General features: G+C 37.3%; 1 protein-coding gene across 1 annotated transcript; it reads left to right on the forward strand.

Moving 5' to 3' along the window:
* Positions 1 to 15,906: 15,906 nt before the first annotated feature.
* LOC104646216 (E3 ubiquitin protein ligase RIE1-like) lies at positions 15,907 to 19,865 on the forward strand. Its single transcript, XM_069296054.1, has 5 exons — positions 15,907 to 15,963; positions 17,215 to 17,250; positions 19,266 to 19,325; positions 19,417 to 19,530; positions 19,614 to 19,865. The coding sequence occupies exons 1-5, from the start codon at positions 15,961 to 15,963 to the stop codon at positions 19,752 to 19,754; spliced, it is 354 nt and encodes a 117-aa protein (XP_069152155.1). The 5' UTR covers positions 15,907 to 15,960; the 3' UTR covers positions 19,755 to 19,865.
* The last annotated feature ends 3,573 nt before the right edge of the window (positions 19,866 to 23,438 follow it).

A 23,438-nucleotide genomic window follows, 5' to 3' on the forward strand; every position in this document is an offset into this window, starting at 1 on the left:
GCCTTAAAGAATTATGAAAACATGAACTGTAATGAAAACCTTTTAAAAATAACCAAAAATCTCCCAGTAAACTATGTTAACACGTAAAAGAGTATAATCGCTACATGAAAATGAGACATGATTCCCACCATAAAGAATGAAAAAATGGAAGTTGTTGGATATGACCACCATCTTCACCTATGAAACATAATTGACCCTACAACCAGACTATGTCAGGTTGCATTGCAAAAGTAGTAACTGTACAAATAGTACACACGATTAGACATCATTGGTCAACTTGAACGTACCACATAATATAATATAGATGATTTGAAAAGAAATGAAATATAAAGGTTAAACCTCCGAAGCCTCTATCCATATTCTTTTACCCTCCAAGTATAATGCTCATAAACTACGGCAACTTGATCCCATGCCTCTGTGTTATTCCACCATAATATCAAATCATAGCCTAACCCATCTAATACATAGAGATTCATGAATACAAGTACACCCTATCCTATACTAACCTACTACTTTCTCTTAAGTTCCCATGCAATCTCCAAAGCCCTTTTGGAATAGTATCTGAAACTCGCATCCTGGACCAACTAATCCATCTTGAATCATATCTCCATTATCATATAAGTTCTTAAAAACTAGACAACCTAAGCAAATTTAACACCTAAACAATCCACAGGTTAATGAGGAGGCATACAACCTAAAAGCACAAGCATTACATAGATCAGACTCCCAGTCCTTACCTTGACCTACTCTTGACATAAAACATGTCCCATATGATCTCATACAAGCCAAACCTAAGATAAAATCAACATTCAAGTAACTTAGACCACTAAAGAGTTCGACATACATATATAACATTATAAAAGGTCAATTTTGTTCACATGTAGAACCAAAAAGGTACATACCTAGTTCTCTCTACTTAGTTTACTTATGGAACCACACTATTCTCTCAAGGAACCCAAACACAAACTGTTTGTATACCAACATGTTATCCAAGCCAACAAAGTTAGTAATTATTATACGATGCATAGTACCTGATCCATCCACTAATAATCATACTAGATGTGATATCAATGCTAACCATTAGTATTTCTATACCAGTGTGGTACCCGAGCCAACTAGCAATCAGAAACAATCATAGTCAATCACATTCACAATGAACAATAACACTTGAAAACAAAAGTAAAGGAACAGGTTTATTGAACGAGATTATCAACATGATGTCCTCACATATCCTTCCCTATGGTATACCCAATATGCATATGTCATGACCCAACCCACAAGGTCGTACATGAACCTACTCTAACATTTATAATAGGAGAACCCTTACCATCAAATTTAATCAAAACATAAAAAAATTAATAAAATGCTGCAATAAAAATTTAATACTTTAAGATTTATGAAAACATTCAACTTTTTAATGGAGATCTTTTACAAATAACCAAAAAAATCCTCCCTGCGTAACTATTATAAATAGGTATGAGAGCCACTAAAGGAGTATGGTTTATATAATACAATTGACACTACTCCCACCATAAAGAAGGAAAAACAGAATTTGTCAGAGATCATATCGTGTTCATCTATAAACCATCATAAACCATACAACCAGATTATGCCAACAAACATAGCAAGAGAAGTATTAGTACAAACAACACATACTAGTAGACATCATCAGTAGACTTAAACCTACCACATATTATAATATAAATGATTAGACGAAAACATGCAATAAGAATGTTATACCACCCCAAGTCTTTATATAATTACTTTACCTCCCTGGATAAATCTCATAAATAGTGCACCTTGATTCCATGCCTCTTAGTTACGCCACCATAAAGACAAATCCTAGCTTGACCCTTTTTACCATATTAATATCATTGAATACAAGACCATCACAATACTAAATCATAGTCAAAACATTCTACCACATCAATATCCATGAATATAAGGCCATCACTAGCCCTATCAACCAACATGCTATTCTTTTCAATTTTACTTGCCCATTCCCAGGCCCTTTTTGGAATAATAAATGAAGCATGCACCTTTGGAAAAATCATCCATATCAAAACTAAACTAGACACCATTATAAACTAAAATAATCATGAGTTTATAATGGTGTCAACAACAAATAAAGTTTCTTATAAACAACACCCAATAGTTAAAAAAATAAGCAAAACAAAAATCATAAGCACTGAGTTTTCAACAACAAATAACGTTTCTTATTTATCATGAGTAACACCAATCCCAGAATCCCATTCCTTACCATGACTTAAAATAACATAAACCAAATGTTCCACATGAACACATACAATTTATATATGATATAAACTCACCTTTTAAGTATCCCAAACAACTAAAGGATCAAAGATGCAACAATTATGTTATGAAGGATCAAATTAGGTCCACTCATGGAACTATAAACACATACTTGATCCTATCGTGGAATCTAAAGTTAAAATTTTAGTATATCGACGTGATATCTAAGCTATACCTAATTAGAATACCAGTGTGGTATCTGAGTCAACCATATATGGATATCCCATTCTACATGTGTTATTTGATATAATGATGGGGATATCTTATATTAAGCATGGTACTTAGGCTAAGCATTAAACACAAACAATCATGCATAATCACAAACAATGTTAAGAATAACGTTAATGCCACAAGTACATAATAAGTTCATTTGAGATTATATATCAATATTTTGTCATTACTTATGCCGTCTTATGGGTTCTCCTGTTATACATAGTCATGCGATATATCAAGCAACACATATGTATACCTATATCTATAGAACAATGCAACCATACTTACAAGGAAATTTAATGACAAATAAGAACTAGATAATGTACCTCTAGTCATTATCACATCTCCCACTTTAAAATCCCTAACAAAAACCTATAATCATTCAAACTCCATTCCTAAATGCATATGCATGCAATCTCCAAATAGATACAAGAGATAATTTGGTAGTAACGGGTCTGGACTACTTAGGTTAAAGAAACCTATCCTACCTTTGTTAAGAGCAATTGCTAATGCATTCTACCTATGAATTTTTACTCTACGGGAGCAGTCTATAATGAAACAACATTGGAAATCTTGTGGTTTTCACCCTCGTTGCACGGTAATTCTCTGCCTTCATTTTTCCCTAGACTCAGGTGCCTTTAGATTGTTTTTGGAGAAACCTATTTTTTCCTTTAAAAAATAGGAGGAAAAACGGTGATGCATTAATTAGTGTCATGACCCCGTGACTACCCCCTACTCCTAACACGATGCTTAAAGTCACAAGTGAATCCAAGCTCACCGTTGATACTGATATAGTAATGACCAACAAAATATGAACATGTAAAAGAATAAAAATATCTAAGTGTAAGCATAATTATGGAATACTGGTTGATATATTTTTGAAAAATTTTTTGTATACAACAATTTTAATTCAAAAAGAGAGAATACAACACACACACACACACACACACACACACACACATATATATATATATAGAGAGAGAGATACTTTTGTTTCAACTAATACTTGATTCACTTTACTTTTGTACTTTCTCTCTATTTGTTCTTTCAACCCCATTTTCTAGAGCATTCCTTATAATAGACATCCTCAACTCATGGATTTGCCATGAGTCAAAGTACACAATACCCAAAATTGGGTCAGAGCCATAAAAAGGGTTGTTTACTTTATTAGCCATCATCAACTTATGCTTTTGGCATAAGCTGAGGTGCACATGTCCAAGGAGGGACCATGGTCAACACATTATTCTCAGAAAAGATCAGTTGGGGTGAAAAAGAAAGGTCTAGTTTCAGCTCAAATCATTTGGATCAAAGAAGGATAAATTTCATTTGGTTTTCTTTAATTTTGGCTAAAAATGGGCTATATTGAATAAGGGCCTATGATACTTTACTAATTGTCTATTAAAACTTACTTTTAGAAAAACTAACCAGGCAATTGCTAGCTCAGTACAAATAGTGGACTATCCAAATCTTCCTCACACTCACTTGACATCTAAATACTCTATCAGATTATCAGACACCTAGTTCGAATTTAAGACATAGGGTCATGCAGTGGTGTACCTTATGTCATGCTTAGAGCCACACATTTATTAATTACTATGCCTAGTCATGCACCATTTTCCATTTTATAAGGATATCATTTTAGCCATCATGCTTCAGAATTAAATTATATACACAAGATATAGACATGCCGGTTCAACAGAAAAAATAATCAGTCTCTTAGGAAAAAGAACACAAGCAAGAAAACCCCAAAAGAGGATAGTGAATTGGGTTACTCAGACTTCACCTTAGCACTCACTTTCCATTTACCCCACCCCCAACAAAAAGACATGCAATTGTCCCCAATGAATTAAAAAATTGAAATACAAGAATGGTAGGTGAAGCAAACTTGGGGCTCAAAGCGCCGACGATCAGCAAGCTGGTAGGTCCGTTCCCCAGAACCCACTACCTTTGCAATCTGTACACCCTCAGTAGTGTCCTCAGCATCAACAGCACTATCAGCAGTGCTTCCCTTTATCTCCACATTTCTGGAGCTAGACGCCCCAGTAGCTAACTCTACTACTCTTATCTAATGCGTCTCCTCATCAGCAAGCAAGGCTCTCCTCGCAGCCTCCATCTCACGGTGCTCCTTCTTCCGTGATCGAGCTTCATCCTCCTCTCGACCCCTACGCCTCTTTGCATGCTCTCTAGGGAGAGGTGGTAGAATCTATGATGTGGCGAATAGGGATTCCATCACTGTGTCTTAAGAAGGCTTGCAGAAGGGGCCTGAGACTCAGGCATCCTAGCCTCTAAGATCATATCAATGTCTGCTCGAAGACTATCGACCGTAGCCTGAAGGGTCGACACATCAACCTGAGGGGCTGGTCGAGCTAAAACCCGCAACTCAAAAGCGTCCAATAGACCTCTGCATCCAAGGCTGGATGTGATGCATGAGTGTAGCAATTTGTGCCTCTAATTTCTGGCCCCTAGCAAGCGGGTCCAGAGAGGAGAAAGGGGCTGAGCGAGAGGATCTCGGGGCAGCGCTACTACCTAGGATAGACTCGACCAAGGTAGTGTCAGTGGAAGCCACCTGCGTAGCCGTGCGGGCCTGTGCTACCGTATCATCCTGATTGTCACCAAGTGGAGGCAACTCTGGACGGGGCCCTTTGCGTGGAGCCAACTCATTGGCCTCATCCCTGATGAGGCCGATATCTACAGTTCCCAATGGGGTCTTGAGCTGATCAAAGTGCCATATAGGCACACCTTGCGGACCTGCATAGAGAAAATATCATGCACGGGAAAGGGAAAGTAGTTGTGACCTTAAAAGCCCTCTCGTGCATGACTGCCTATAGAAGCCAAGAAAAATCCATCTCAAATCTGGCTATCATCACCGCCATCAGTACTGCTCGATCCCATGTGACTATTTATCAGCGGCTATGGGGGAAAGGCAGTGGCGGACAATCAACCACAAAAACTTCACCGTGAAGGTCAGGTTAGCCGTCTTGATGGCTCCCTTCGGCTCGGTCACCCAGTTAGCACCCTCCCTATCAACGGACAAGTCTAGGGACATCCACATCTTTGTGGTCTCTCTCAGTGATGGCTCACGCAGGAATTGGACATCTTTTACAATCTGCCATCAGCAGTAATACTTGGCAGTGAAAGAGGTCGGTTAGCATCAACATTCTTGCCGTATAGATACCGGCGGATGGCAGGAAGGGAGATATCAACCTGAATGCCACGTTCTCGGACCTTCTCCAGTGGGGCCTGTTTGGCGGGGGCAGCATGCCTATCAATCTGTGATTAGAGAGTCTCTACGTAGGAGGTGTAGAACTCTCGAACAAACTCTTCACTATAACGTCCCAATGAACGCACTTTCCACTCTAGTCGATGTCTGCTGAAGATATTGTGGATCTCTGGCATCTTCGGAAGACTTCCCGTAAGGACCCGCCGCTCCAATGTAAGTTTCTGAGTCATGACTCATTTTTCATTCAAGATCTTTGCATCAGAATAGACTTGATACTGCCCGTCGACACACCACTGATTGGGCTAGTCAGTAACTGGGGGAGGAGCACGAGTCGGTGAACCGGGTGTGGATTCCGAATTGTCAGCCTCATCAGACGAGGTAGACTGTGCAGCGGTGGTGGGTGCAGGGACCTCAGCAAATACGGAGGCTTCCTCCGACCACGGAACTCCTAAGGACTCAGACGCTCCTTCTTCATTAGTAGCTGACGCAGAAGGTGTGCCGGTCAGTGTGCGCTGCTCAGATTAGGAGGCAGTGACTATGCCGACGCCACCTTTTTGGGTATGGATCTGGCAACACGTGCAACTCGGGATGGGCGAACGTGCGTGGGGGCACGTACTCGGGGTCACACTCATCATTAGAGATAATGAACAGCGGGTAGACGGAGCGACAAACTTCGATCGCCTGCGTGCGTAGACTCGATCTTGTTTTGGTTCCATAATATATAGTTACTGTAAAGAATCAATATTAGTACTAAAAGGAGCAAACAAGATAAGCAAAACCACACAAAAGATATAAAAGAGTTAAGATGTAATGAAATTTCTATAGTAACAGGATAGACCTGGTGATGACTAGTCGTGAGTACGATGGAGCGTCATGGGGTTCGTCGTGTCTCACTTAGAATATGTTTATATGGAGACCCTGAAGGAAAGTCTCTGACAAGTATGACGGTATATACAGGACAGACTGTCACAGGCATGACGATCCGTCGTAGGTGTCCGTCAGAGGACAGTTGAAAAAAATATGGAGACCCTTAGGGGAGGGGTCACTAACCGTCATAACAGTCATGCAGGACGGACCGTCGAGGGTATGACAGTCTATCGTAGTTGTTCGTAAAAGGACACTTGGAAAAAGTATGCAGACCCTTAAGAGAGGGGTATCTGACCGTCATAACGGTCATGCAGGACGGACTGTCGTAGGTATGACAATCCATCGTAGGTGTCCGTTGGAGGACACTTAGAAAAAGTGAGAGACCCTTAGGAACAGGGTCTCTGACAACCAAAACGGTTGTGTAGGACGGACCGTTGTGGGAACGAAGGTCCGTCGCATATGTCTGTTGGTGGAAACTTGGAGAAAATTGGTTAGTGGGGTGTTAGGTCTATTGGAACGGACCCGATGACGGTCCGTCGTGGGCACAATGGTCCGACATTGGGGTCTCGTTCTGTCATTCAATGATAGAACTGGGGATGCCCCATTCATCCCCTATGACCCAAATAGAATTGTTAGTGTTTTAACCTTCATTTATCTAACCCAACTACCTAGTAAACTAGCAATGCTAAAGCACCTATTTCTAGAGTTTTAACATGGAAATTTCGAGGATTCTCAACCTAGGTCAGACAGAATTTTATTAAAGAATGAACCTATCAAGAAGAACTAGGCTAATACTAATTGATAAATACAAATGCAGTGTAAATGATTAGAAATTAGAGACAAATACCTGAGAATTTGAGAAAATCAAGTGAGGAAGGTACTTGGTGATGAAGTAGAGACCCACAGCGGCTGCTCCGACTAGTAGATAGTGAATTTTAGGAATTAGGAGAATTTGGGGAAAATTATCGGTTGTAAGAGAGGGGGGTTATGATCTTTGGAAGTTGAAAAGGGAGGGAAATGGGATAAAGAGGGAAGGAATGGGGTGAAATAAACGGGTGGGGGTTTTAAATGTTGAATTTTTAAAAAACCCCAGTCGGATCGGGTCGGGTACGCTTCATTAATGACACGACGAGTCCCCGACGATGGTCCATCTCAGTTGTGACGGTTGATCATTGGTTCCGTAGCGTGTGCCCTAGTTTGATAATAACAGAAAGACGTACATGGCATGACAGATTCATGCGACAGTCCGTCACAGGCACAACGGTCCGTCGATGTATCCGTCAGTGACTGCTGTAGAGTGATTTTTTGCACAATTTTCCTGGTGATGTGCCTGCAAATTTAAAATCCATTAGTAGAAAATTCTACCATTAATAAAAAGAAAAAAACTATAAGTATTAGGTTGCCTCCCAACAAGCGCCTGATTTAATGTCGCAGCACGACTGAGGGCACTTGATTACTCAGCCTTCATCAAGATGGTATGCCTCTATCACTTCATTCACCGATGTAGTATGCCCAAAATAGAGTTTTATTCATTCTCCATTCACCTTAAAATGCACTCCCTCCTTGGTTTCTAACTCAATTGATCCATGAGGGAATATGTGGGTAATCAAGTAAGGGCCAATCCGTTTGGATTTGATCTTGCCCGTAAGCAAACACAACCTAGAACTGTCTAAAAGCACCAAATCCCCAACCATAAATTCTCGTTTTTCACTTATTAGTTATTATCCTTCTCCATCTTTTCTTTGTGGGATATGGCAGATACCGATTGGAGCTCACCGCTTTGCCTCATGGACCTAAAAATGTTGAAGGTCGCTTCTTCATTGGTTAATCGAAATTTCATCTGTCCCTTTTCCATATCAACTAAGGCTCTACATGTAGCAAGGAATGGCCTCCCAAGAATAATAGACACTTCAAATTCGACTTCACAATCAAGAATAACAAAATTTGTCGGATATATGAACGACTCCACTTTTACTAGAACACCGTGGAGTATCCCTATAAGCATTTTCACTGTTCGCAAAATGTAATGACCCGACTGTACAAGGAATAGTGAATGCACCCGGATCTTCTTTCTTTTGTAGGAGAGATCTTGTAGCAATAGCACTACAATGCTGCATTCGATCATCATTCTCGAAAGTGACCGATCTTTTATTTGTAACTAGATCTTTCATAAACTTTGCATAACCGAGCATTTGTTCTAGAGCTTCTACCAAAGGGACATTGATAGAAAGCTTCTTTAGCATTGCTATAAAACGCTGATATTTATCATCCTCGGTCATTTTCACTAATCTCTGAGGAAAGGGGGGGTAATGGTCTAGGCATGGGAATACCTTTATAGGGACTTCTGCATCTTTTCCAGTGCTATCTTCTGCTTCACCACTACCCTCTACCACCTTATCATTATCGTTTCTCTCCTTTTCCTCATTAGACCACATAGGTGGGTCGATGGTTTGCTTACCACCCTGAGTAGTGATTGCCATACAATGTGCATCTTTTTTCTGATTTTGGATAGTGTTGCTAGGAAGAGTGCCCGATTTACGTGTGTTCACAGTCGCGGATAATTGGGCCATTTGCAACTCGATCTGCTTAATCGATATTGCATGTGTATCGACTTTTTGCCCAATACCTGCTATATTACTCCTTAACTCTTTAATTTGCTCATCACTAGCATAAAACCTCATCATCATTTGGTGCAACATATCCTCAACTCGCGCCATACTATCTCCACCATCACTAGTAGTAACTTCACGATTTTGAGGAGGGACATAGGGCCCATTCCTATCATTTCTGTTACCATAGTTACCCTTGTTGAAGTTGTTGTCGCAGTTGTAGTTTCCATCGCGGACATAAAGACCCCTACAATTATAGTTACCATAGATCCGACCTTGGTTCCCTTGACCTTGGGGACAATTATCCTGATTTGAGCCTTGGGCACTCTGTCGGAAACCCCTGGTCGGCCCATTTACTGCACAAGAATCCTCCGCATAATAGCATTCATCATTAGGTGGTGGTGGTGTAGACAAGTAGTTAACTACATTTATCTTTTCTTCACCCCCATTGATATGTTTTAATACCAACCCAAGCTATGTTCTCTTCTGTGCCATGTCTTCACGAATCTCATCCGTGGCTGGGTTGTGAGTGGATTGCAGTGCAAAGGTGTTTCTCCCAGTATCTGACTTCCTAGTACTCCAAGCTTTATTATTCCGGGAGTTTTTATATAACTTTTCAGCAATCTCAGCATAAGGATACTCCCCATAAGAACCACCTGCTATAGTATCCAACACCGCTTTATTATTATCATCCTGTCCCCAATAGAAGTATTCCTTCAGTGACTCTTCATATATGCGGTGATTGGGTACGCTTCTAAAAAAACGAGGTGAATCTATCCCAAGAACTACTAACTGACTCTCCTGGTAGTGCCACAAAGTCGTTCACTCTGTCTTTGTGGTTTAGTTTCTCAGAGACCGGGTAGTAGCGTGCTAAGAAAACGTCCCTTAGTTGGTTCCAAGTGAAATTGAGTTGTAAAGGAGCTCAGTGAACCATATAGCAGCCTCTTCCGTAAGTGAGAGAGGAAAAACTCTTAGACCTAATACATCTAAGTCCAAGCCAGGCCTCCCTACACTGAAGGAAGCCCTGATTCATGTTGCATAGTGTACGCTCTAATTGATAATCATAGGGAAACAAGGGTTCTCTTCATCTCTATGTATTTGCCATACAAGAAAGATGGTTGTGCGAAAATCAAAAACAATAAAACAAAGTAAAATAAAGAAAATATCAACTAAACTATAGTTATAAGTTTAAGTTAATCTAAAACTACTTTCCCTGGCAGCGGCGCCAAAATTTGGTACGCTCAAACCTACTTCACAAATAAGAAGTAAAGCGGCAGTGTCACGTAAATAACCCAACTAATGAGGTTGGGATCGTTCCCACGAGGAAAATAGTTTAGACTTAACTTCAATCTATTATTACTATTGTTTAGTCAATTATTTCCTTGGAAAACAAAAATGATAAAAGAGGGGTTTTCTATTTCTGAATGAATGAAAATAACTAGTGAAATTAAAGGAGACCACTAACAGCTTCAAATGTTGGAGTTTAATCAATTAATAAAAGTCACTAGGTTTTACGTGTTCCCCACAGGTTCATAACTTAATAATTCTAACTATAACAATTCTTTCCTAGTATCTTGCATGCAAAGTGATAAGTTATGTATTTCTAAGTCGTTGGTCCGACATCTAGAAAATTTCACTCCGCACCTTGGTCTAGCTACGTGTGTTTCTATACTAACCCTTATCTTTACCTCATATTAAGCATCATATTCGATATTTGACTAAGTTATTACCTTGTACCAATCAATACTAGCCTATTAGATAGTATACACCAAATCTATGTTTATAATTCTTTTCCTATTATCTACCTCCTTGGTCCGGCAAGTAGCATTAAGGCAAGTTCTAAAGTTGGCCATCCGTTCAAAAGACTTCTATGCAAAAGAATTGTCAATACATGCAAAACACTATTCTAGAATTGTTATTTTAGTTAGGTTTTACCTCATTATTCACCTATGGTTCCCACAACCCTAGTTATGGAGTTTAGTTACCCATAGTCATAATCACAATATTCAAATATATGATATAAGAATTAATGCACTTAGTACAATGAGAAAGAGTAAAATCCGAAAGTTCGCTTGATTAATCAACAAAAATTACCAACAATCAATTACAAGAGTCTCAAAATATTCAAGAGTCTCACAAAGGGTCTAAAAAATAATCAAGAGTCTAACAAAGAGTCTAGAAATAATCAAGGGTCTAACCTCAAAAACGAGGTTTTTTGAACTATCTATAAAAAATAAAAACCTAATTAAATAAGGACTCTATTTGCTGGAAATCTGTCAAAACGCTGATGGATCAACGGACCTCGTGATGGATCGTCATGGTTACGACGGACTGTCAGACTCCGTCGGCCCATAGTTGTGCAATTTCTTCTGCTGCTCTCTTCATTACCCTCGACGGCAGGTATGTCGGATCATCATTGGCACAACGGTCCATCGAGGGTCTTCGTTCCAAATCACATGAACTCTTGGAATTTGGGTACTGGGACTACTTCTCTGATCTTCATGACGAACCAGCGGAGAAACTTTCATGGCTACGACGGTCCGTCACGCACTTCGTAACCCCACATTTGGTCAGACTTCCCCATCTTTCTTCAGCAGTTGCACCACGATGCCACCTATGGACCATCAAGGGCACGATGAACCGTCACAAGCTCCGTAGGTGGTACTTTTCTATATTTCTCTCTCAAAAACCTCTGCATTCATCTTTTAGATAGATTTTCTGCAAATAAAGAGAAACTTACATAAAAATTAGTACAAAAAGGCTTTTGGACCCACTAAACTTAAGGAAAAAGTATTAAAAATACCGTGAAACCACGGTATATCATCCATCAACAGACATCTACGACGGACCGTCATAATCACAACGGTCCGTCCTACATAACTGTTATGACAGTCAGAGACCCCTCTCCTAAGGGTCTCCATTCTATTTCCAAGTTCCTCTTACAGACAACTACGCCGGACCGTTATACCCTCGACGGTCCGTCCTGCATACACCGTCATGATTGTCAGAGACCTCTCTCCTAAGGGTCCCCATTTTTTTTATAAGTGTCCCACGACGGACATCAATGACAGACCCATAATCACAACGGTCGATCCTGCATATACCGTCATACTTGTTAGAGACTTTCCTTCAGGGTTCTCCACATAAATACAGTTTAAGTAAGACATGACGGAACCCATGACGGTCCATCCTACTCACAACGAGCCGTCACCTGGTCCGTCGTGTTTCACTATTACTATAGAAATGTCATTACATCTTAACTCTTTTATTTATTTTGTATCGTTTTGGTTGTCTTGTTTGCTCTTTCTAGTACTAATAATGATTCTTTACAGGTACTATCTATTATGGCACCAAAACAAGATCGAGTCTACGCACGCGGGCGATCGAAGTCTGTCGCCCCATCTGTGTGCCTAGTCATTGGCTCTGATGATGAGCGTGACCCTGCGTACGTGCCCCCAGAGACTTCCACTCCATCCCTAGCTGCATGTGCTACCAGAGCCACACCCAAAAAGGTGGCGTCTAGCGTAGTCACTACCTCCTAGTTTGATGAGGAGCCCTCTGACAGGTACACCTTCTGGGTCAGCTACTAATAAAGAACGAGCGTCTGGCTCCTTAGGAGTTCCGTGGTCGGGGAAAGCCTTCAAATCTACTGAGGTCCCTACACCCGCCACTGCTGCACAGTCTACCTCGTCTGATGAAGCTGACAGTTCCGAATCCATACCCGATTCACTGACTCATGCTCTTACCTTAGTTGCCGACCATCCCAATCGGTGGTGTGTCGACGGGCAGTATCAAGTCTATTCGGACGTAAAGTTCCTTAATGACAAAGGAGTCATGACACAGACACTTACATTGGAGCGGAGGGTCCTTACGGGAAATCTCCTGACTATGCCAGAGATCCACAATATTTTCACTCGACATCGACTGGAGTGGACAACACGTTTGTTAGAATATTATAGTGAAGAGTTGGTCAGAAAGTTCTACGCCTCTTACGTGGATACTCTCTGATCACCGATTGATAGGCGGGCTGCCCCCGCCAAACAGGCCCCACTGGAGCATGTCCGAGTACGTGGCATTCAGGTTGATATCTCCCTTCCTGCCATCCGCCATTATCTATACGGCAATCATGTTGATACCAACCGGACCCCTCTCACCGTCGAGTTTGACTACCGGTGGCAAATTGTCAAAGATAGCGAATTCCTGCGTGAGCCATTGCTGAGAGAGACCACCAAGAAGTGGATGGCCCTGCACTTGTCTGTTGATGGAGAGGGTGCTGACTGGGTGACCGAGCCGAAGGGATCTATCAAGAGGCTAGCCTGACCTTCACGAGGACTTCGATATGATCCTAGAGGCTAGGGTGCCTGAGTCCGAGGGACCTTCTGCAGAGCCTGCTGAAGACACAGTGATGGCGACCTTATTTGCCACTTCTGAGATTCCACCACCTCCCCCTCAAGCACGGAATAAGGAGCGTCGTGAGATGGAGGCTGCGAGGAAAGCCTTACTTGCTGATGAGAAGGCGCGTCAGATGAGGGAAGTAGAGTTAGCTTCTGGGGAATCTAGCTCCAGAAATTTGGAAATAGTGGGAGGCATTACTGATAGTGTTGTTGATGTTGTGGAAACTACTAAGGGTGTCCATATTACAGGGGTAGTCGGTTCCGGGGAACCGGACACACCAACTTGTTGATCGTCGGCGCTTTGCGCCTGAGGTTTGCTTTACCTACCACTCTTGTATTTCAAATTTTTATGCATTTGGGACAATTGCATGTATTTTTGTTGGGGGTGGGGTAAATGTAAAGTGAGTGGTAGGGTGAAGTCTGAGTAGCCCGATTCACTATCCTCTTTTGGGGTTTTCGTGCCTGTGTTCTTTTCCCCCCAAGAGACTGATTATTTTTTTCTGTTGAACCGGTATGTCTATATATTGTGTACATAGTTTAACTCTGAAGCATGATGGCTAAAATGATATCCTGATAAAATGAAAATGATGCATGACTAGGCATAGTAATTGATAAATGTATGGCTCTAAGCATGACATAGAGGTGCACCTCTGCATGATCCTAAGTCTAAAATTTGAACTAGGTGTCTGATAATCTGGTAGAGTAATAAGATGTCAAATGAGTGTGATGAAGATTTGAATAGTCCACTATTTGTACTGAGCTAGAACTTTCCTGGTTAGTCCTGCTAAAAGTAAGCTGTAATAGACAATTAGGAAAGGATCATAGGCCCTTGTTCAATATAGCCCATTTTTAGCCTAAATAAAAGAAAACCAAATGAAATTAATCCTTTTTTGATCCAAATGATTTGAACTTAAACTAGACCTTTCTTTTTCACCCCAACTGATCTTTTATGAGAATAATGTGTTGGCCCTGGTCCCTCCTTGGACATGCGAACCTCAGCTTATGCCAAAAGCATAAGTTGAGAGTGGCTAATGAAGTAAACAACCCTTTTTATGGCCTTGACCCAACTTTGGGTATTGTGTACTTTGACTCATGGTAAAACATTAGTTGAGGGTGGTTATTATGAGGAATTCTCTGGAAAGTGGGGTCGAAAGAACAAAGAGAGAGTAAGAACAAAAGTAAAGTGACTCAAGAATCAGTTGAAAGAAAAGTGAAAAAAATAAAAAATGAAAAATAATAATAATAAAAAAATACAAGAAATATAAGCAAGAAAAGAAGAGAGTCACTTACACAAATGAAGAAAGAAGGGAAAATAGCAAGGTGGACGAATATGAGAAACTGGGTGAAGTAAAATGATAAAAAGTGGTATGTTTAGCCGATATGTCAAGGAGGGCAAAAAGTCACTAAACTATATCTAAATATACCCTACCTGACCCTGAGCCTATGTTACAAGCTAAGAAAGTCCTATCGTGATCCTAAGAGTTGTATAGCGAACTTAAAGCAATGAAAATAAGGGCAAGCTTATGGCAATATGTATGAATGAGTTTGAATTTGTTCTGAGAGTGGGTGTTAAAAAGTAATCCTTATGCTAAAACTGAAATCATTGTGTGAAAAATGAGGATATTGTTTTGAAGTGAGGACACTAGTTGCAATACAGGAAATATTAGCACCTCGGTGAGAAATTGAAGAGGATAGGTGTTAGTGCATGGTGAGTCGATGTCATGGTCTGATTCCACATAATTAAAGCCTAATAGTGATAGCATGCATAAATATGATGAGACTGATCGGGATTGATAGCCAAATGATGACTGATCGGAATTGATAGCCAAATGATTGCGAAATATAAAACATGGATACTATTGTATAAAAAAGGGGTATATATGTACATATATATATATAAATATATACATATATATATATATATGTATGTATGTGTGTGTATATATATATATATATATATATATATATATATATATATATATATATATATATATATATATATAGATTTATTGTATTTTGTTTCTTTCTATCTCGCCTATTCCCTATGCTCGTTATCGTTGATTTTGGGGTAAGTGTTAAGATTACCTATTCAAGGGTTTTAGTAGGTGCCATCATGACCCTGATATTTGGGTCAAGGCATCCTTTCTTTTTTGAAAAAAAAAACTTTAAAATGAAATTAAGACCAATAAATTAAAATATTGGGAATAATCAATTACCTTCTACCCTAATTTGAAGATAAAGTTGTTGCAATCAATTCTATTAGTATATATTGAACATTGACCCCCTTTGACTGCTCTTTTTCCTTGCATCACAAAGATTTCTCTATTTTTGCTTTCTTGTGAAAATGGTGAGTCCTAATTTTCCCTCTTTTTTTGAGATTTTTTGGTCTGAGAATAAGTATTTGAGATTGAAGATGCATAAACCAAATGTATGTATTTAGTTAATTTTCAATTTGAGAAGTTTAGACCCGAGATCTTGAATTCAGTTTTTGAAAATGAGAAGCTAGGAATTGTATGCAATCTCAATTTTGTTCTATTTTTTGTTTCCAATCTAACAATTTTGGTGGTTATTAGGATTATTTATTAGCACCAAGTTTCTTGAGTTTTCATTTACCTTTCTTGTTTCATTGTTTTTGCACAAGAATTCAGTGCATTTGGGGGAAAGTGATGGACTATCAATGACATCAAAATTTTTTGACTGTTTTTGTCTTAATGTTTTACTTATGATAGAAATTTCCTTTTGATAAATAGATGATTTTTGGATTTCTTTCACTTTTTTATAGCATTGATTTCTACGCCAGCTTACTTGAATCTAAACTATCCATATGCTTGGTACATCAACATATTTTTTTTATAAATTTTCTTCTATTGATAGAAGTTTTGATTCACATATTCAATTATTTGAGGCACCTTTTTTTTTTGTAATGAAATCATATTGATAGATCTTCTTGTCATTTTCTTGAAAAGGTATTCTCATAAAAATGTTATGATACTTTGATAAGATACAACTTGATGTTTTCATTTTTTTTGTGTACTTGCTTGTTTGACCCTATATTTTCAAGTTCAGATTACATGTTGATTCAATACTATTAGATCCATATATTTTGCTTTAGTGTTTCTAAGTTCACACCTTTTTTATATGTATAAATTCTTTTGTTAGTACACATTTGGTATATTGAAGATGTTAATATCACACAATTACTTATCTATGATTTTTTTCCTGTTAATTGTTGCGATGCTCTAGTGAGAATACATATAATTCTAGCATAAGTACCTTTTGATCGACAATTCAAAATTTATATAATGTAAAAGATAATATTAGTGCTATTGTGAATCACTAATTTTTGGTTATTATTCATTATATTTTTGTGATTAGTGAACATTATAATTTATTCTACAATGGCACTTGAACTTATGGAGCTTGGTGTGTAATGTTTTAGTTGTGTTACTGTTTAAAAGTGAGTCTATGTTCTTAAGATGACCTTCCAAAACAAATATGCATTTTTGTAGATTGTATTTGAATATTAATAATTTCTCTTAGTATTATTTACATTTTCCTTATTATTATATATGTCTTATCTATTGAAGTTGACATGTAGGCTGGCAGTCACAGAGACGATCCCATTGTAATAGAGGTCAGTATTATGCACACTTTATCTAGTATGATTTCTTTATTTGACATGTCTAAAGATATGATAGAAGTCTTCTCTATCTTATTCTTAGTATGTATCTTATAAAGGCTTTACACCATGACTTTTTGCTTGAGAAGCTTCTGGCAATTTAAGTAACCAAATCTTTTGTGCCAAAGCCATGAATCATCTTCAACTTTATTTTTAATGCATTTTATTGAAATTGCACAAAAAAATTTCTTTTTATCATCTCTACTTCAACAATAACTTGATTTGGCTTAATTTTATCAGAAACTTTACAATAAGTATCTCTAAACACAAGAGAATAACCTTTTTCCATGAGTCGACCAACACTAAGGCTCCTCTATCCCTATTCTCACTTTATTAGCGATGATACTATTAATTGAGAGAAAATCTTTTTTATCTCCAGTAATGTGATTACTACAACGCTTTTAAAAAAGGTTTTCTTCCATTTTTTCCTCATATTCTTCACAAAAAAATGTTTTCTTTCATTGCTTGTTCTAGCAATCCTTCTCAATGTGGCCAAAATGTTTACAAAAGTTACATTGAGGCTTGCCTTTCTTCCAATATTAGTCTGCATTGTGATCAGTCAATTTTGCAAATTTTATAAAAAATACTAGAACGTTTATCATCTTTTTCTTCAACCTTCTTAGAAGAACCATCATGATCCTGTTTTTTTTAGATTGTAATTTTCTTTTGTTGATTTTTTTGAGAAAATTAGGGTATACTCATGGGTTCTAGACTGGAAATCTATCTCCTTGGGTTGATCTTCATGAAAAAATCTTCTCTTTTCATTTGAAAAGAAATGATCCTACTCTCTTTTCAATGGAAAGCTTAGAAAGATCTTTCGTCTCATCAGTGATAGAAACAATGTACTCACACTTTTCTGTAAAACTAATTATAATCTTTTCTACAGCTTGTTAGTAAAAAATAGTATCACCATGATTTCTCATTTCATTGACAATATTGATGGCTCTTGTGCAATATTTATTTTCAAATTCTATCATCTTTAAATTTTGATACACTCTGGGAGTTTAAATATTAATAGTGCATATCTTTTCTTCACCATTCACCTCAATTTTCAGAGACTCCCAATCTTACTTTGCAGTGTCACAAGTAACAATCTTTATAAAATATGATCTTGAGAGTCATATTTTAATTTTTCTCAAGGCTTTTGCATGTCGACAATACTTAACCTCGAATATTTTTCATGCCTACTACGGAATGTTTACCATTGTTTTTGGCTCTTCATAGTCATTTGTAACAATAGTCCACAAACCTTCAACTTTCAGATGTGTTCTCATTCTTATCTTCCAGTATTCAAAGATATTACCATAAAAAAATGGAGTAAGAACAACTGATGAATCAACCCCTTCATTTTTTTGACGTCATATTTTTTTCTTCACCTAACCGTAAATTAAAAACGAAAAACTGCTCTGATACAAATTTGTAGGAAGTATAGGAAGGTACTTTCTTTACAGAATGTTCAAGTGTTATATAGGCAACTTATTACCTCTTGAGATGATTAAAATCATCAGTTACATCTTTATTTATACCAATAAAAAAATAAAACAAAAGTTCTTGCACAAATACTTAGATACATGTATTATAGAATTTTAAAAGACTTTTTGAAAAACGTAGAGACAATACTGGAAGACTAAACATCAAGGTGTGTGTCATTAATTCCAACTCTTTGTCACAAGATACATTAGTTCTTCCTTATTTTCCAAATTTCCCACTCTTTCGGTAAGGAAAAATATCAACACTGCACTACCCTTTCTCACAAGATAAGAGGATTGAGCTTTGTATATTTAGGATATGAGTTGACTGTCGTATTTTAGAGAACATCAATCTAGTAATCTTGATATGCTGGACATACTATTTGTTTTATATAGCACAGTGAAATGTAGAATCTTCTTTTCCTATATACCTTTCTCAAAGTTTGTGGTTAAGATGGTAAGAGAACTGAGACTATTATTACTGAGAGTTCAAAATGACAGGATGATGAAAATGATGAACCTGCCAATACTAATCCTTTGTTGGAGACTATGTTTTCTGAGGTAATGTATCAAAACATAATGCATTAACACGTGATACGATTATAATAAATGATCTAATGTTTTCTCAAATTATGGATGGTTTGTGTTTTAGTCAATTTTACAAGCTGAATGCATGATTGAGATGAGGATTTCTACACTTATAATGGCGCGCAAGTATCAACTAAGAGAGAGGAATGATAACAATGATTCATGTTGCATATGCTTGGTAAGGAGCACAAAACTTTGGCTACTTATGAACATGTTCACAACCTGATTCTATTATATTATTTCATGTTTGGATGAGTGTAGGATACTTATGAATATGGGATAGAACTTGGAAAGCTTAGTTGTGGTCATGAATTTCACTGTTATTGCATCTGGAAGTGGTTGAAGATCAATATCAGTTGTCCTTTATGCAAAATGCGGGATTTGAAGAGTGTATGGCTTTAATTTCGACCAACCTAGTACACATAATTTCTTATGTCTCATTTAAAGTTGATTGGTTTGAAGATCTAGTACTCATTATGGCTTTGAAAACTTATGATTTTGACCTTTTTGTTTTGGTGCCTTTCTTGTTATGAATTAATGTATGATAAAATCTTTGAGATGTCAATTTATACTTAAGTACTAAATTTATTAGCTTATGAGGCTTTCAGTTGCTTTAAAATCTCTAATTCATTGAAGCCTCTAAAATTGTCAAAATATGTCTACTAAGATTGATCATTATAGAATCTCTTTTCTCTATCCTTTGAGCTTTTTATTGTTGTGCCAATGCAAATGACTAATGTATATCTTCCTTGGTCTCCTAATTCATGATCATATTGTGTGTGGTCTAACTTTTTCAGGAGCCTTCATGGTTAAATATTACTTTAATGCTTTAATCGATTTAGAGTATTTAAATGTGGACGTTTATTAATGGCTTCGACATCCCAACTACTTTTTTACCCTTTTACCTTTCAACAATTTGGAAAGAAAAGAATAGATTCCTTTGGTGATGGATCCGTCTTCAAATTTTGATGACATTGAAATAGTTTTTCGTGACCATCACCACAACTAGGTCTTACAATTTGTAGGCAAAGTTCAACGAATAGAAATCATGATCCAACCCAGTGGGCCATGCTGACACCTATTCTAACACATGTACCACCTAATTTTTAAAAATGGGCAGTGTGAAAATTAACAAGTAATGTGAAACTCCTTTAATGCCTTAAGGAATTATGAAAACATGAACTGTAATGAAAACCTTTTAAAAATAACCAAAAATCTCCCAGTAAACTATGTTAAGACGTAAAAGAGCTACTAAAAGAGTATAATCGCTACATGAAAATGAGACACGATTCCCAGTATAAAGAACGAAAAAACGAAAGTTGTTGGATATGACCACCATCTTCACCTATGAAACATAATTGACCCTACAACCAGACTATGTCAGGTTGCATTGCAAAAGTAGTAACTGTACAAATAGTACACACGATTAGACATCATTGGTCAACTTGAACGTACCACATAATATAATATAGATGATTTGAAAAGAAATGAAATATAAAGGTTAAACCTCCGAAGCCTCTATCCATATTCTTTTACCCTCCAAGTATAATGCTCATAAACTACGGCAGCTTGATCCCATGCCTCTGTGTTATTCCACCATAATATCAAGTCATAGCCTAACCCATCTAATACATAGAGATTCATGAATACAAGTACACCCTATCCCATACTAACCTACTACTTTCTCTTAAGTTCCCATGCAATCTCCAAAGCCCTTTTGGAATAGTATCTGAAACTCGCATCTTGGACCAACTAATCAATCTTGAATCATATCTCCATTATCATATAAGTTCTTAAAAACTAGACAACCTAAGCAAAATCAACACCTAAACAATGCACCGGTCCCTTCTTTCTAACTTAGCACCCACAATTTCAACGATAAGGAGGCATACCAACTAAAAGCACAAGCATTACTTAGATCAGACTCCCAGTCCTTACCTTGACCTACTCTTGACATGAAACATGTCCCATATGATCTCATACAAGCCAAACCTGAGATAAAATCAACTTTCAAGTAACTTAGACCACTAAAGAGTTCGACATACATATATAACATTATAAAAGGTCAATTTTGTTCACATGTAGAACCAAAAATGTTCATACCTAGTTCTCTCTACTTAGTTTACTTATAGAACCACACTGTTCTCTCAAGGAACCCAAACACAAACTGTTTGTATACCAACATGTTATCCAAGCCAACAAAGTTAGTAATTATTTTACTATGCATAGTACCTGATTCAACCACTAATAATTATACAAGATGTGATATCAAAGCTAACCATTAGTATTTCTATACCAGTGTCGTACCCGAGCCAACTAGTAATCAAAAACAATCATAGTCAATCACATTAACAATGAACAATAACACTTGAAAACAAAAGTAAAGGAACAGGTTTATTGAACGAGATTATCAACATGATGTCCTCATATATCCTTCCCTATGGTATACCCAACATGCATATGTCATGACCCAACCCATAAGGTCGTACATGAACCTACTCTAACATTTATAATAGGAGAACCCTTACAATCAAATTTAATCAAAACATACAAAAATTTATAAAATGCTTCAATAAAAATTTAATACTTTAAGATTTATGAAAACATTCAACTTTTTAATGGAGACCTTTTACAAATAACCAAAAAAATCCTCCCTGTGTAACTATTATAAATAGGTATGAGAGCAATTAAAGAAGTATGGTTTATATAATACAATTGACACTACTCCCACCATAAAGAAGGAAAAACAAAATTTGTCAGAGATCATATCATGTTCATCTATAAACCATCATAAACCATACAACCAGATTATGCCAACAGACATAGCAAGATAAGTATTAGTACAAACAACACATACTAGTAGACATCATCAGTAGACTTAAACCTACCACATATTATAATATAAATGATTAGACGAAAACATGCAATAAGAGTGTTATACCACCCCAAGTCTTTATATAATTACTTTACCTCCCTGGATAAATCTCATAAATAGTGCACCTTGATTCCATGCCTCTTAGTTACGCCACTATAAGGACAAATCCTAGATTGACCCTTTTTACCATATTAATATCATTGAATACAAGACCATCACAATACTAAATCATAGTCAAAACATTCTACCACGTCAATATCCATGAATATAAGGCCATCATTAGCCCTATCAACCAACTTGCTATTCTTTTTCAATTTTACTTGCCCATTCCCAGGCCCTTTTTGGAATAATAAATGAAGCATGCACCTTTGAAAAACTCATCCATATCGAAACTAAACCAGACACCATTATAAACTAAAATAATCATGAGTTTATAATGGTGTCAACAGCAAATAACGTTTCTTATAAACACCACCCAATAGTTAAAAAAATAAGCAAAACAAAAATCATAAGCACTGAGTTTTCAACAACAAATAACGTTTCTTATTTATCATGAGTAACACCAATCCCGCAATCACATTCCTTACCATGACTTAAAATAACATAAACCAAATGTTCCACATGAACACATACAAGTTATATATGATATAAGCTCACCTTTTAAGTATCCCAAACAACTAAAGGATCAAACATGCAACAATTATGTTATGAAGAATCAATTTAGGTCCACTCATGGAACTATAAACACATACTTGATCCTCTCATGGAATCTAAAGTCAAAATTTTAGTATATCGACGTGATATCTAAGCTATGCCTAATTAGAATACTAGTGTGGTATCTGAGTCAACCATTTATGGATATCCCCATACTACATGTATTATTTGATATAATGTTGGGGATATCTTATATCAAGCGTGGTACTTAGGCTTACCATTAAACACAAACAATCATGCATAATCACAAACATTAGGAAGAATAACGTTAATGCCACAAGTACATAATAAGTTCATTTGAGATTATATATCAATATTTTGTCATTACTTATGCCTTCTTATGGTTTCTCCTGTTATACATAGTCATGCGATATATCAAGCAACGGATATGTATACCTATATCTATAGAACAATGCAAGCATCCTTACAAGGAAACTTAATGACAAATAAGAACTAGATAATGTACCTCTAATCATTATCACATCTCCCACTTTAAA

The sequence above is a fragment of the Solanum lycopersicum genome, chromosome 3, assembly GCF_036512215.1.
Source record: "Solanum lycopersicum chromosome 3, SLM_r2.1".
NCBI classification, from domain to species: Eukaryota; Viridiplantae; Streptophyta; class Magnoliopsida; order Solanales; family Solanaceae; genus Solanum; species Solanum lycopersicum.

Excerpts from the sequence above, each read along its gene's own strand:
- LOC104646216 (XM_069296054.1), top strand. Across the intron at positions 17,251-19,265 it reads ACGATCCCATTGTAATAGAG|GATGATGAAAATGATGAACC; the intron begins GTCAGTATTATG and ends TCAAAATGACAG. Across the intron at positions 19,326-19,416 it reads TGGAGACTATGTTTTCTGAG|TCAATTTTACAAGCTGAATG; the intron begins GTAATGTATCAA and ends TTTGTGTTTTAG.